This window comes from Cryptomeria japonica, chromosome 4 (genome assembly GCF_030272615.1).
Source record: "Cryptomeria japonica chromosome 4, Sugi_1.0, whole genome shotgun sequence".
Lineage (NCBI taxonomy): Eukaryota > Viridiplantae > Streptophyta > Pinopsida > Cupressales > Cupressaceae > Cryptomeria > Cryptomeria japonica.
This window is the reverse complement of record NC_081408.1, coordinates 584,227,936-584,242,102: the sequence shown is the minus strand read 5'-3', so window position 1 is coordinate 584,242,102 and position 14,167 is coordinate 584,227,936. Positions and strand designations below refer to the sequence as shown.

Sequence of the window (14,167 nt, the reverse complement as noted above, 5' to 3'; positions counted from 1 at the left end):
CCTTTTAATTGATGGAGCCGACCCTATTAAGGAGGCATGAGAGTTGAGTGAAGAGTGGAGGTTTCTTTAGTTGAGGGCCGAGAGGTAATGGGCCTGGCCCTATAAAAAGGGGGGGGGTGGATTCCAATGTTGCCCAAGGCAATTGGAATCCGCCAGCCCTAATTACAAACAACAGAACATACACAAGGAACACTCAGAACAATGGAATCAGACTGTAAAGGTTTAATCTATGTATGTCCCAACACCTTGGCATGCAATGAATTCCCATTTTCAATTATGTTATGCAATTGATGCCAAAAGTAGTTACTTTTATGTTGCCATGTTTAAGATGCAAGAAACTTATTCAGCACAGGTTTTCAAATCCCATGGTATTGAAGAAATATGATTTGAAAGCACTCAGACCATTGCTTAAGAAAAGACATTTATGACAAAAAACAGTGATCTTAGTTTGATTAAATTTTGTACTAGACATAGCAAGCTTTAGTAATGCCAGGAAAGCAGTAACAAAATGCTTGCTGAGTGCATGATATAGGTTATATTTAACAGTATCTAACAAAATATCTTGTAAGGCACAAGGAAATAGTTCTTTGTCTGCTGCCTTTTACAAATGGGACACTTCTTTTTGATCTTCTGTTTTTTGGCACAGTTCATACACACATCCTTGTGCCCACAGTCCTCGTAAAATGCTCGCGACACTTTAGGACCAAACTCTGTATGACATATGACACACTCTGCAACCTGAAATGGAATCAACAGCAAGCCAGATGTTTTAATACTTCAGCCAAATTTTACTAAATAATACTACCATTTAGCACAATGTTTAAGAAGAAACCTAAAATTCCAGGAAAGTTTCCATCAGTGCAAATTCTACCTCTGGATTCACTGCTGATATGCTCGACAATTTATTGGTTTCCTGTCTGGCAATTTCCAGTTCTTTCTCGAGCTTATTTTTTTCTTCAAGCTTTCGCTGTAGAAATTGCTGTTTTTCCTTCTGAACCTTTTCCTTTAACTGATATTATATAGAAAATTGTCAATAGAAATCAGTCACTAACAGAATTATTTTTTATTGAAAACGATCCTAGATCTGACAGCATTAGTTACAAAACTTACCTCCAAGACTTGTTTATGGTGCTTAGCTTGCAGCTCTAGTTTCATTTCGTGTAATTTTTTCTGAAGTTCAGCATACTTCTTTTCCATTTTAGCTTGCAAGTCTTTTTCAAGTCCCTGTTGTCTCAAAACTATTCTTTGCCTCTTCTGCCTGAAAAATTGGAAAACTGAGTCTCAAGAAATCGTATAAAAAAACAAAGGATTGTTTTGCTATTCACGAGTTTGAAAATGCATACTCTTGCTCGTTCTTTTCTTTCTCAATCCCTTCTTCCAGTTCATTTTCAGTCTTCATATATTCTTCAGTTTCCTTCTCAAAATGTATTTTATTTGCGTACAGCATAGCTCTAATTTCTGTCTCTCTTTGTTGATAGCGAAGATATTTCTCTTTCATAACCTTATCAAACATTCTTCTGTTTTCCTCCATCTGCATTAACAATGTTATGAACCGTATGTTCTATCTGACATTTTTCTTTCTTTTTGTAAAAACATCTGTGCAACGATACACATTACAACTGAATTTTTTCAGTCACGTGAAAAAGATATACCGAAGAGGAACCGAGGTTTCTTTGATTTTTATTTTTATTTCTCTATGAAATGCTCTATGTTAATACGTGTATAATTGACTTAATCTTCCTTGAAAGAAGGTAATTTTTAATAAGAGAATCTGTCTTTTGAAAATTACCTTCAATTTATGGTATCTTTCTGCTTCATCTTGTTGTTTCCTATAAAGTTGAACCTCGTCATCTTTCTTCTTCAGCTCTTCTTCTACCCGATTAACTTCAAGCTTCTGAGACTGCAATGCTTGTCTTTTCTGTTCTCTTTCTTCCTCAAGCTCTTGAATGTCTTTGCACGCTTTTTCATTTTCCTGTATTTAATTTCAATAAGAATATTACCTCCATAGATGAAGCAAAATTAACCAGAAAATTATAGCAGTGTAAATAGCTTTCCATCAGGACGATACTGTGTGTCTGTATAAAAATCGTTAGGTTCCATTCTTTTTCAGTTATAAGTTGTAATCTATAGATAAAATTATATGTATACCATAAAAAAAAAACAGCATGTACGCATTTGATGAAAACTCCAGCATATCAGGTATCATAAAAGAAAATCTTCATGTTTATTTTCTGTACATTAATACAAAAAATCACATTTTATTAGCATGGACAGTATCAACATTGGTGCAAAATTGTGATTTCCTGCAGATCAATTTATCAAACAACCATATCTGATCATGCATGTTGTTTGCAAAACAAGCCAGGCTATGAAAATCTGAAAATATCCAACAAACAATAAAACGTGGACATGTAGATATTCACTTTCTTTATCTGCCATACCAATTATACTGATATTCTGCCCAAAAGGATCAAAGTTTCAAATGTATGCATGAGAAACCAACATGTTCTAGAATGGAACAATACTTTCATTTTAACTACTGTTGATATATATGCCAGACAAGACCATATTGATAATCAGTCAAAGCCTAAAATAAAGAAAACCTTTCCACTGAAAAACAACCACTAATTGTCCATCCAAACGATGGACCTGCATGTTAAAGGTCATTTTTCTATTGGCAGTACCTTAAGTGTTGATTTTGATCCAAAAGTAAGAAGGATCAGGTGGCATTCTTCATCCAACTCAAAGATCATGCACTTAAGGCAAGATCCTAAAGTGGAATCAGAAAACCTTTCCCCTTGGAAGAAATAGCGGCCAACCTCCCCTAGCCAGCCTAAGAGTAAAAAACTGGCCAGTCTAAAAATTGGAAGTTCTACTGCTGTGGCTGAAGCGCACTCTCCCAGATTGAAGAAGAAACACAAAGGGGACGACTTCATCCATCTACATCAAAATCCAAACAACCAAAGTAAGGATGCAAAGAAAAGGGTCATCATTCCTTCTTCCACAAGATGGGGAGTGAATGGAACATTGTTCCTTCCATAGCATATTGTGTACTGTCCCCTTATTTGGTTACTTAGGAGGTAGGGACAATTATCTATTAATTCTTGATTTCAAGAGATGTCTTTCCTTTATGATACTGATGTTATCTTGCACATGATATGAACAACGAAATACAACTGATGAACAATAGTAATATTATTCAAAAGAACAATTTGTAAACTGGATAACAGATTGATGCTATATCTGTTATAACCCTTAAAAGTATGAAAAGTGATGATATTTTAATCTGCAAACTATATATACAGAGCTATGTGCTCTTTCTGATATATTGATAGGAGTTATGCAATAAATCTCTAGTAATGCTGATAAACTTTCCCTTTTTCCAAACTGGTATATGCAATGTCCCCTTTTGGCTTAAGATATAATTAAAATTGAAAGCATGTTTAATTATTTAATAAGCCATTAGTGTAATTATTTAATATTATTTCTTTTTTTAAAAGTACATCATAAGGATAATATTATATAATTACTTAAGTGACTTAATAAAGTGGGAAATCAAATTAAGTGACCTTTATTTCAAAAGTGAAATAAAATAAAAGAAAAAGAAAAGGTATGAGGAAATGGAAGGCCAAGGGACATTCAGAAAGTTATAAAAGAGCGTTGAGAGGATTGTTTGAGCGTGTTGGGTTTATTCATTTCTTGGTTGTAACCCTGTGAGATTCTGGAGATTTTGACTTGGTCCATATCAGCCTTCCTGAGGACGAAATCCCTCTTAAAGAAGACTAGCTACGGTGGTGAAAGATCTACTCTGGTTAGTGTTTGTTGAAGATAACAGATTGATCTACTGTTGATGTGTAGATTTCCAATCCGACTGTACATCCTGTATCTATGATTGGGAGGTTTCCTATGCATCCATCTTTTTGTAAGTTCTGTGGCTATGATTGGGAAGATAATTTTGTTATTCTGCTGAAGGTTGTATTGATTATCTATCTTGATGATATATTCATATTTAATTTCAGATCTCTATTTCAGTCTGAAATTATATGATTTTCAATATAATCTATTGAATGAATAGAAATCAGTTTTCATGCAAACTGTTTGTTTAAATTACTGTGGAACATTTCGTAAAATCTGGAGCAATATAAGGTGAATTGTTGTGTCCGATTGAGACTTGATAATTATGCAATGGATGCCTGCTTATGTCCTTGTTGTATCTAGTGTGTCGATATACTTATGCAATTGATATCTTGCCTTCAGCAATGGCTCTTAAAGAGCAATCCAACTGGCTTAGAAACAAGAGATAAATTCCACGATGATTGCTGAATGGGTTTGATTGCCATCTTTATATGATGGGAAGGATGTGGCTTAAAAGACATGTCTTTTAATCGCTACCTTCTTGTTCTTAATCGTGCCTCTTCCATAAGTGAATCAATCTCTTAACCATTCATCGTATGTTAACTACTTGTTAGTATTAATGACTAATCCTGATTTACGTTGGCCATCTTTACTTATCAAACCTTCATGCTTATCACAAATGTGTCACTGAGATCACTGTCATCGATGGATCTTGTAATCACTGCCTTCACTACTATAATACATGCCTTTTCAAAACATGTGATAATTCTCCATATGTTATTAACTAAATCACTGTCTTAACAACTCTCTGCTTTCTTAATCATTGCTGACTTAATACTCTTCAATGATCGGACTTCCTAGAAGCATTCCTTGCTTTCCCAAACTCCCCATAGCAATAATATCTGATAGTCTTAAATCTTCCCCATGCATACCATCAAGTACAAGGATGTTGCTGCCTGTATCTTAATAACAGTTCTGATCTGATCTGATCCATGGTGATACGCTGCACTCCAAAGTTCTCGTTTGGTTGGGGATATCACATGTTGACAGAAGGGACCAACGTTTCTTCTTCTGCATGTAAAACTGGAAAGTTCAAAATTGAGGTGTTGATCATCCTCTCTCCCCAACAAGCTCAAAATATAAAAAGAGAAGAGAACAAACAAGTGTCCCTCCTTCCTCATGTTCAAAACTTGAGACATCTGAAAATGAAATAAGCAAGAACCAAACAAGGGCCAGTCAACCCTTCTCCCAACTAGATCAAGTTATAGGTGAGCAAAGCGGTCATCCCACATCCCATGAACATTCAAGTATGGTGGTAAATACAGAAATTGAGAAGGCAAAGAGGTGACCTCCATCCCATTTCCTTCTGATTTCAAATTCGTTTCCAAGCCAAAGAATGGATAGCTGACCTCTCTCTTGATGTGATACAAATTGATCTTGTGGGCAAAGATCAATTTGACAAATTTAACTCAAATTGTGAAGGCTTACCACATGTCTATTTAAAGGATATGTTGGTCACTTTCCATTGCACTTCAATTGTTTGCAATTGTGTGGTTCCAGTTTCATTTCAACACTTGGGATCTTGTAGTTCACTGATGGTGGAAATTTCTGTCCCTCTTTGATGCTCTTTCATCCAGTGACAATGACAAATAAAGCAATCTAAACTAGAGAGACGATTTTGGACTGTTGAGAAGACTTGGGCTAACAAAAGAAGATGAAGCTTGCATGCCAGTGAGCGTACCTCACAATGAAGTGAGTGCATGTACCTTGCAATGAAGTGGCGAAGTGCTACTCACAAGCAAGGTCAGCAAAACATCCATAATTCAAATATATTTGGGTGTATTTTGAGATCGTAAATAAGAGCAAAATTTTGGATTGTCTATGTATGTCTGCTTAATAGTTGACCTACAAGATTTATAGGAATGTAATGTCACCTTTTCTAAATTAGAGCTATGGAGAAGACCTCTACCCTATCTTCATTTCCCATAGGCTACAGATAAAGCATTAGAAATGATTAATAATATTATGAGCTAGGACCGAAAAAATTTATATTCAAGGGGCAACTTAATAATATTATTTTAATTATTAAAAAAATGCTTTTGAACATTTAATGATAAAATTTAATTTAAAGTACTTTTCGAGGGAAATTTCAATTCATAAGCCTAAATTGAAGAGCTTTAAAATGGCACATGGATTCATTGTGGATCATCTTTGTCATCATTTTGCAATCAACTTTTCAAAAATTTGATCATTGTGTTTGAGTTCATAACCAAGGATGAAAAACCTCATCTCCAACAAAAGGCATTTTCATTTGGGAATTATATATACATATTTATGTATGTATATATGTACATACATATTAATACATACATACATACATATATATATATATATATATATACCCAAAGAAAAAAATTGTTATACCAACATACCCAATACTTGTGCCCACACACACACCCGGACCAGTAACTTAGGTCCAAACATTGAAATTAGAGTTAAAAAAAATCATTGTGATTTTTTTGCAGGTCTTTATGCAATCGTCGCCATCCCTGCATTATTGATGGACAAAATTGACCTAAAAAAATAGTAGCAAAAGTTTTTTTTCCAACATCTAAATTAAATTGGTAGTCAAAATTATGACATGGTTTTCTATTCATGGAGCAGTTTTTATTTGCAATTTTGGCAATTTTGTGTAGTAACCTGTGGTTTATATGTTTTAGTAATGGTTATATTTGAATTAGTAACAGCCGTAGAACTTTTAGCAAGAGATTTTTTTGGTTTGGCCACATTACCTAGTAGGAGGCACCTCCACCCCTTCCACCAGTCACCCTTCCCTCTACTAAAACCCATCTGCCACCATCACACCACCCCATCCAATGGCATTGCTGAACTGAAAACCCCTAGACAGCCACACAACCCAAGCATTGCCACCTACCAATCGCGATGGAACCACCAACCACCCTCAATCTTGCCTAATTGAGATTGTTTCTTTTTGCCATAACTTGAGCATACAATACTAGATTTTTGAAAACAAATAGTTGTCAAAAAACTTATTCTAAGCACTTTCTAGTGGTGCTAGTTCTTTATCCAAATTTTGTTGCTGGTAGAAGTCCAATCACCCATTTTTGTTTTTGAGCTCCTAACTTTTTGTCAATTTTTCCATTTTTTGTAATTCTTGCAGCATCAGAAAGGTATCGAGAAGCTCTTAATAGCCATCCATGCACTTTTTCGAAAATCTGCCCCAGGTATCTTCTATTCAATTTGTCACATATTTGCATTCTAGTTGATTGCTTGGACATTTTGGCACATAAAAAAAAATGTTGTCATGAGAGGACTTCTTTCTAACTAAGATTATTGGTCTCTAATTTTATGATATAACGAGGTGACAGTTTTTCTTGTTGATGTTATAGCAGCAGGAGTTATCTTTCTTCCTGACTTCCGTAACAAATTATTATAAGCAAGTTAATTACCTTATTGCTTATCGCTGTATTATCTTACCAATCTCTTAGTTGTTAAATTTGTTGTTAGTTTTTATCTTCCCTAACAAATGGTTTAGGATGATTAACTATCGGGTTGATTGGCTCTTTCACACCCCTTTCTCTAGACTTGAAACTCCCAATTAGGAGTCATGTCTCTTCGCTTGCTCTAGTCGGGTATTTAGTGCCATTCATCGGGGGCATTAGAGTCAGGTTGTTCGGGAAATATATGCAGTAATATATATGAAAAAGATTCTGTCATACACATCCAGATAATTCAAACAAGAAAATAAATATACAGCATATCAAGTGTGACTTCTGTGTAAAGAACTACTGTACATAATTGTGCATACTGTTGCTTACCTACAGTCTGATTTAAACTTAACATGGTATCGGAGAAGGTTTAAGCAAAGATCGTGATCAGAATTGATTAAGCAGCGAAATATTCTTCTCTTCTTTTTAGGACATCTATCTTAGCATCGATAATGATGAACGGACTCAAGGTTAAAGATAGACTTGATGGTGCCTCTAACTTCACCTCTTGGAAGTTTAGAGTTCTAATTGCATTAGAAGAAAACGATATTCTCGAGTTCGTGGAAAGCGAGGTGTCTGAGCCTTCCGATGAGACTGAGAAAACACAATGGAGGAAGAATGGCACGAAGGCCAAGAAGATATTGATTGATTCCATGAAGGACCACCTTGTGCCTATTATCTCCAAGTTGAAGACAGCTAGAGAAATGTTCAAAACTTCGGAGGGATTGTATGAGTTCAATAACACCAGCACAGCTATTGCTTTAAGACAACAACTTCATCACATCAAGATGGCTAAAGGAGATTCAGTCATCTCCTTCTTCATGAAGATTACTGAATTGAAGGATCAACTATATGCCATTGGAGACATGGTTGAAGATAGGGACTTAGTAATGTTGGCACTTAATGGTCTTCCTCAATCTTGGGAGCCTTTAATCCAAAGTATCAATGGAAGATCTAAACTACCAAAGTTTGATCGCCTTAGAGCATATTGCATTCAAGAAGAATCCAGGTTGGCAGCAAGAGGTATTGGTCGTAGCTCTCACAATGACAATTATGTTCTTGTTGCTCAAACTTCAAAGAGGAAAAGAAGAGAAGGGAGAAAAGGAAACTTCAAGAGAAATAGAGACAGGAAATCAGATGATGCTCCTGAATCAAAGAAGAGGAAGGATCTCTCTCATATTCAGTGCTTCAGATGTGACAAGTATGGTCACTATGCTAAAGATTGTCCAACAAGACCAAAGCATCATGCCTCTACTGCGGATGTGGATGTTGTCTCCCCTTTGAAGGAATCAAGAGATAACTCAAGTAGATTTCTATTCATCTCTGCCCTATCAAGCAATGTTCCAACCGGTAGTAGCATATGGTTGATTGATAGTGGCGCTTCACATCACATTACAGGTTATAGAGAACGTCTTTCAGATTTAATAGTTATAGAGAACATCTTTCAGATTTAATAGAAAGAGAAACTCACCTTCAAGTAATAATCGGAGATGATGCTTGATATTCAGTAAAAGGTGCTGGAAACACCTCTCTTCACCTAGATTCCGGCATCCCTCTTCATTTGAGTGATGTCTTGTTTGTGCCAAGAATCAAGAGGAATCTTGTATCAATTTCAGCTTTAGAAGACAACGGATATCAAGTTGCATTTTCGGAGGGAAAAGTCCTTGCTTGGCCGAAGAACTCTAGCATAAAAACAGCTCGAGTGATTGGTGTTCGTCAAGAGAGTCTATATAGACTTTCCATTCGTCCAATTCAAGCATTGATGCATGATTCCACCAATTCAAGTGAGCTATGGCATAGGAGACTTGCTCACCTTCACTTCAGAGCTCTTCTATCCATGGAGAAGATGGTTTATGACCTTCTGAAACTCAATCACGAGCATAATGGTACTTGTAGAGGATGTGCAATGGGTAAGAATACTAAGGGTCCTTTTCATAGTAGTGAAAGTAGATCAAAATGTATTCTAGATCTTGTTCATTCTAATTTGTGTGGTCCAATGTATGTGGCATCCTTGAGTGGTTTTTGGTATTATGTAAATTTCATTGATGACTACTCTAGAAAGACTTGGATTTATTTATTGAAGTCTAAGGAATCTGAAAAAGTGCTTGAGAAATTCAAAGAATTTAAGGCTCAAGTAGAAAATTTGTCCGAGAAAAGGATCAAGGTTTTGAGATCTGAAAACGAAGGAGAATACACCTCTGGAGGCTTCTGTAACTTTTGTATTGAGGCAGGGATTAAGAGGGAGTTTTGTATTCCTTACAATCCCCAGCAAAACGGAGTTGCGGAAAGAAAGAATAGATCCATAGTTGAGGCAATCAAAGCTATGATCCACGATCAAGACTTACAAACCTTCCTTTGGGCAGAAGCATCCAGAACTGCAATGTATGTTTAGAATCGAAGCCCTCATCGAATATTGGAAAATATGACTCCTGAAGAAGCATTTACAAGTGTGAAACCTGAGGTTAGTCATTTGAGAATCTTTGGTTGTCCTATTTATATTCATGTGCCTAAAGATAAGAGATCAAAGTTATAACTATCTGGCAAGAAGGGAACATTTGTGGGTTACAGTGAATCTTCAAAAGCCTACAGAATTTACATTCCAGGACAAAAACAAATAGAGATCAGCAGGGATGTCTCTTTTGAAAAAGATGTTGCATTCAAAAGGTATAAAGGTTCATACATGGAGATAGATAATGAAGACCAGGAGACTCCTCAGGACATGGACGTTGATCATACTCCCAAGATTCAGAGGGAGTCTACTGAACTTGATGAGGCTATTGATCCAGTCGAGCCTTTGGAACCTACTGATGGTCCGAGAGATATATTGCCATGTCGAAAGAGACCTCTATGGGCTAGACAAACTATGCGAGATGCAAAGAAGTATGCAGCCCCTAGAGGCACATTCAGAGAAAGCAAAAGACCACAGAAGTTTCTTGGCTATGTAGTATTGAAGAGGAGCATCATTAAGTCTGAGCCTTCCAGTATCGAGGAAGCATCAAGTCAGCAAGTATGGAGAGATGCTATGGGAGACGAATATCAATCTATTATCAAGAATGATGTTTGGGACAGTGTACTGAGACTTGAAGGAAAATCAATTGTATCTTCTAAGTGGCTTTTCAAGATCAAGCATGCAACTGATGGAAGCATTGAAAAATACAAAGCAAGATTTGTGGCTAGAGGATTCTCTCAAAAGGAGGGAATAGATTATGAGGAGACGTTTGCTCCTGTTGCTCATTATACATCCATCAGAACTATTATTGCTATTGCTTCAGCTAAAGGATGGAAGCTACACCAAATGGACATAAACACAACATTTCTTAATGGTGTGATTGAAGAAGAAGTGTACATTGAGCAACCAAATGTGTTTGTGATTCATGGAAAGGAATCTCATGTGTGCAAGTTGAAGAAGGCATTGTACGGCCTTGAACAGGCACCTCGTGCTTGGTAGGAGAGGATTGATTGATGCCTGATGAGCTTGGGATTCTCCAAGAATGATGCAAATTCAAATCTCTACTTCAAGGTAATTGATGGTGAGGCTCTAGTATTGGTTCTTTATGTTGATGACTTATTCCTTACTGGAGAAGAACATCTCATTGCCAAATGCAAGGAGTTAGCCTCTGAGTTTGAGATGAAGGACTTAGGTCTTTTGCATTACTTTCTAGGATTGGAGGTATGGCAGAGACCCAATGAGATTATTCTAAGTCAAGGGAAATACACCATAGATATCTTGAAGAGATTTGGGATGATAGATTGCAAATCTATGTCTACACCAATGGAAACAAATTTGAAGAAATTGAGTCAGTTTGCAACTAGTTCAGATCTGGTAGATCCCACCATGTATAGACAGTTGATTGGATCATTGATGTATCTAGTCAATACTAGACCAAACATCTGCTATGTTGTGAGTGCCCTCGGTCAGTTCATGTGTGAACCAAGGCAAATTCACCTAGTTGCAACAAAGCATATCTTGAGATACTTGCATGGCACAATTGGATATGGCTTGAGATATTCATCCAGTGTAGATCTAAAGTTACAAGGCTACTCTGATTCTGATTGGGCCGAAAGCGTATGTGACAGGAAGAGCACTTATGGATGTTGCTTTAGCTTGGGGTCTGCCATGATTTCTTGGTGTAGCAGGAAGCAATCTTCAGTGGTACTAAGCATTGTAGAGGCCGAATATATTGCAGCATGTGTAGCAGCTCGAGAAGCAGTGTGGCTTCGAAAGCTCCTTACAGGATTGTTTGGACAATCATTGGAGCCAGCTGTTATTCATTGTGACAATCAAAGTTGTGTGAAGCTATCTGTCAATCTAGTGTTTCATGACAGAACAAAACATGTGGAAATCAAATACCATTACATCAGAGATCTGGTACTGAGGAAAGCTATTCAACTGAGGTACATTTGCACTGATGATCAAACGGCTGATGTTCTCACCAAGCTCCTATCCACAGTGAAGTTTGTACATTTTCGAGACAAGCTTGGAGTTTTGGAGAATGAAGCCCTTGTTGAGAGGGAGGCTCAGCATCAGTGGTTTGTGTTATCTGCTATAATGCATTTTTCTTTGAGACGGAGAAATTTGAGGTGAAAGCCCTTGTTCATCTCTGAGACGGAGATTTGGTTCTATCCACCCTCTGGGAGTAGCCATGGTGGATGTCATGTTGAGAGACTCCATGACAACATCACGTTGAGTGACTCCGTGATGGACACTTGTGCACATATTCATTTCCACACATGAGAGTAGCCATGGTGGACGTCATGTTGAGTGACTCCATGACGATATCACGTTGAGTGACTCCGTGATGAACTTTCTTTCACACATGGGAGTAGCCATGGTGAATGTCATGTTGAAAAACTCCATGACATGAATATTTGGAAAGATACCTCGCTAGCTAAGAGGGAGTGTTGATGTTATAGCAACAGGAGTTCTCTTTCCTCCTGACTTCCGTAACAAATTATTATAAGCACGTTAATTACCTTATTGCTTATCGTTGTATTATCTTACTGATCTCTTAGTTGTTAAATCTGTTAGTTTCTATCTTCCCTAACGAATGGTTTAGGATGATTAACTATCGAGTTGATTGGCTCTTTCGCACCCCCTTTGTCTAGACTTGAAACTCCCAATTAGGGGTCATTAGAGTCGAGTTGTTCGTGAAATATATGGGGTAATATATATGAAAAAGATTTTGTCATACACGTCCAGATAATTCAAACAAGAAAATAAACATACAGCATATCAAGTGTGACTTTTGTGTAAAGTACTGTACATAATTGTGCATACTGCTGCTTACCTACAATCTGATTTAAACTCAACATTTCTATTTATCATACTATAGCAATCCTAAATAAGAACAATTATGAGTCTAAACAAAAGGGCATTCTAACATATCTCGAGTGGCTTAATCTTTTTCCATAACTTTATAGACTCGTACCTAAACTAACTACACCTTGATATAATATCAACCATGTTGTAATATTAATTTGCTCTAATGTTAAATTTGCAAGCAACTATTTTCCCTTTTTATCTCTCCAAAGTTTGAAAATTGTTTTTAAGTTTGAAATAGATTACCATAGTAGAATGTAGATAGAATTTGCTTTTTCCTAATTGATGTTACATTATTTGACAAATAGACCCAAAACTTACATTGGAAGGCAATGCGAATTTTGAGCCAACATATAATTTAAATATTTGTTAGTGTTCTTGGAGGGGATTTGAACACATACACTGCTAGAAACACAACCATTTCACTCTAGGGTGAATGAAAGATTTGGTCTTTGTCCACCACAACGTATACCAACTCAAAAGACTTTGAAGTAGGAAAAACTTGCATATCTGATTGTAAATTATGATTATTGTTTTCTTGCAATTTGCAATTAGAATACTTAATTTGTATAGACTTGTTGGTAAACAGATTTGTCCCTTTCCTGAAATTGTAATATTTGTTCTCTCTGAACAGAAATATAACTCTTGTACGCCCCTTTATGAAAGGAAACAAATTACCAACAGTTGGATGAATTAATTAAAATCCATCCTCTGCATTAGAGGGCAGCTCCCCATATGATTTGCAATGAATTTAATACAAAAATGAAATGTTGACACTTTTTACCAGAAAGCGTGGAAAAGCTTTAGCATTCATCCATCAACACAAAAGAACGCCTTCAAACTAAAACAAAGAAAATATTCTGAAGATTAAATAAGAGCTCACAGACTTTGATTCACACACATGTTCACTTTATAAATTCAGAGCATAGCAAATGCACGGCAGTATTGATGTCTAATCGATACTCTCTCATGCCTCACAAGACAAGGGGGATCAGCACAACTCAATCCACAATGAATCTGCTAACAATTAATGATAATCATGAATTCAGAAAAACATAGAAATAACTAATCATAAAATGATATCATGCCCATAGCAGATTTCTCAAGAAAGATTGCTAATATTTAAACACACAGATTCAAAGACTGCACATCATAACATTTTATTGATAAATCAATCATTCCAGTCTAAAGCAATTCATAGAAAAAACGGATATTGTTTGCTGCTCGAAAAATCACAGTTTTTCGGACCTTAACATAAACAAGCTTTCCAGCTTAAGTAGCCTCCAGGCTCATAGTTTTTACATAACAAATTTAAACTTTACTTTAACCAAAGGTTATAGAAATTGTTTGCTACAATAGGAAAGAAAACTAAAACAACAGCCACTGTGAGGCTAACATCTCATTCTTGGATTAATCATGATTCCACCATGGCAGAAGAAGTTACTGATCTATCCTACTTTGCCGCAGAACCACGCATTCCACG

At 36.3% G+C, this 14,167-nt stretch overlaps 1 protein-coding gene across 2 annotated transcripts in view; it reads right to left on the bottom strand.

Moving 5' to 3' along the window:
* Window positions 1–382: 382 nt before the first annotated feature.
* The window catches only part of LOC131076267 (uncharacterized), a 101,094-nt gene continuing 87,309 nt past the window's right edge, over window positions 383–14,167 (bottom strand). For both annotated transcript variants that reach the window (XM_058013356.2, XM_058013358.2), the window contains exons 3-7: window positions 1,790–1,972; window positions 1,344–1,531; window positions 1,111–1,258; window positions 872–1,009; window positions 383–738 (exon numbers count right to left, since the gene is read on the bottom strand). In XM_058013356.2, the coding sequence (XP_057869339.2) occupies window positions 550–738; window positions 872–1,009; window positions 1,111–1,258; window positions 1,344–1,531; window positions 1,790–1,972 (846 nt within the window). In that variant the 3' untranslated portion in view covers window positions 383–549. The remainder of the gene's footprint in view (window positions 739–871; window positions 1,010–1,110; window positions 1,259–1,343; window positions 1,532–1,789; window positions 1,973–14,167) is intronic.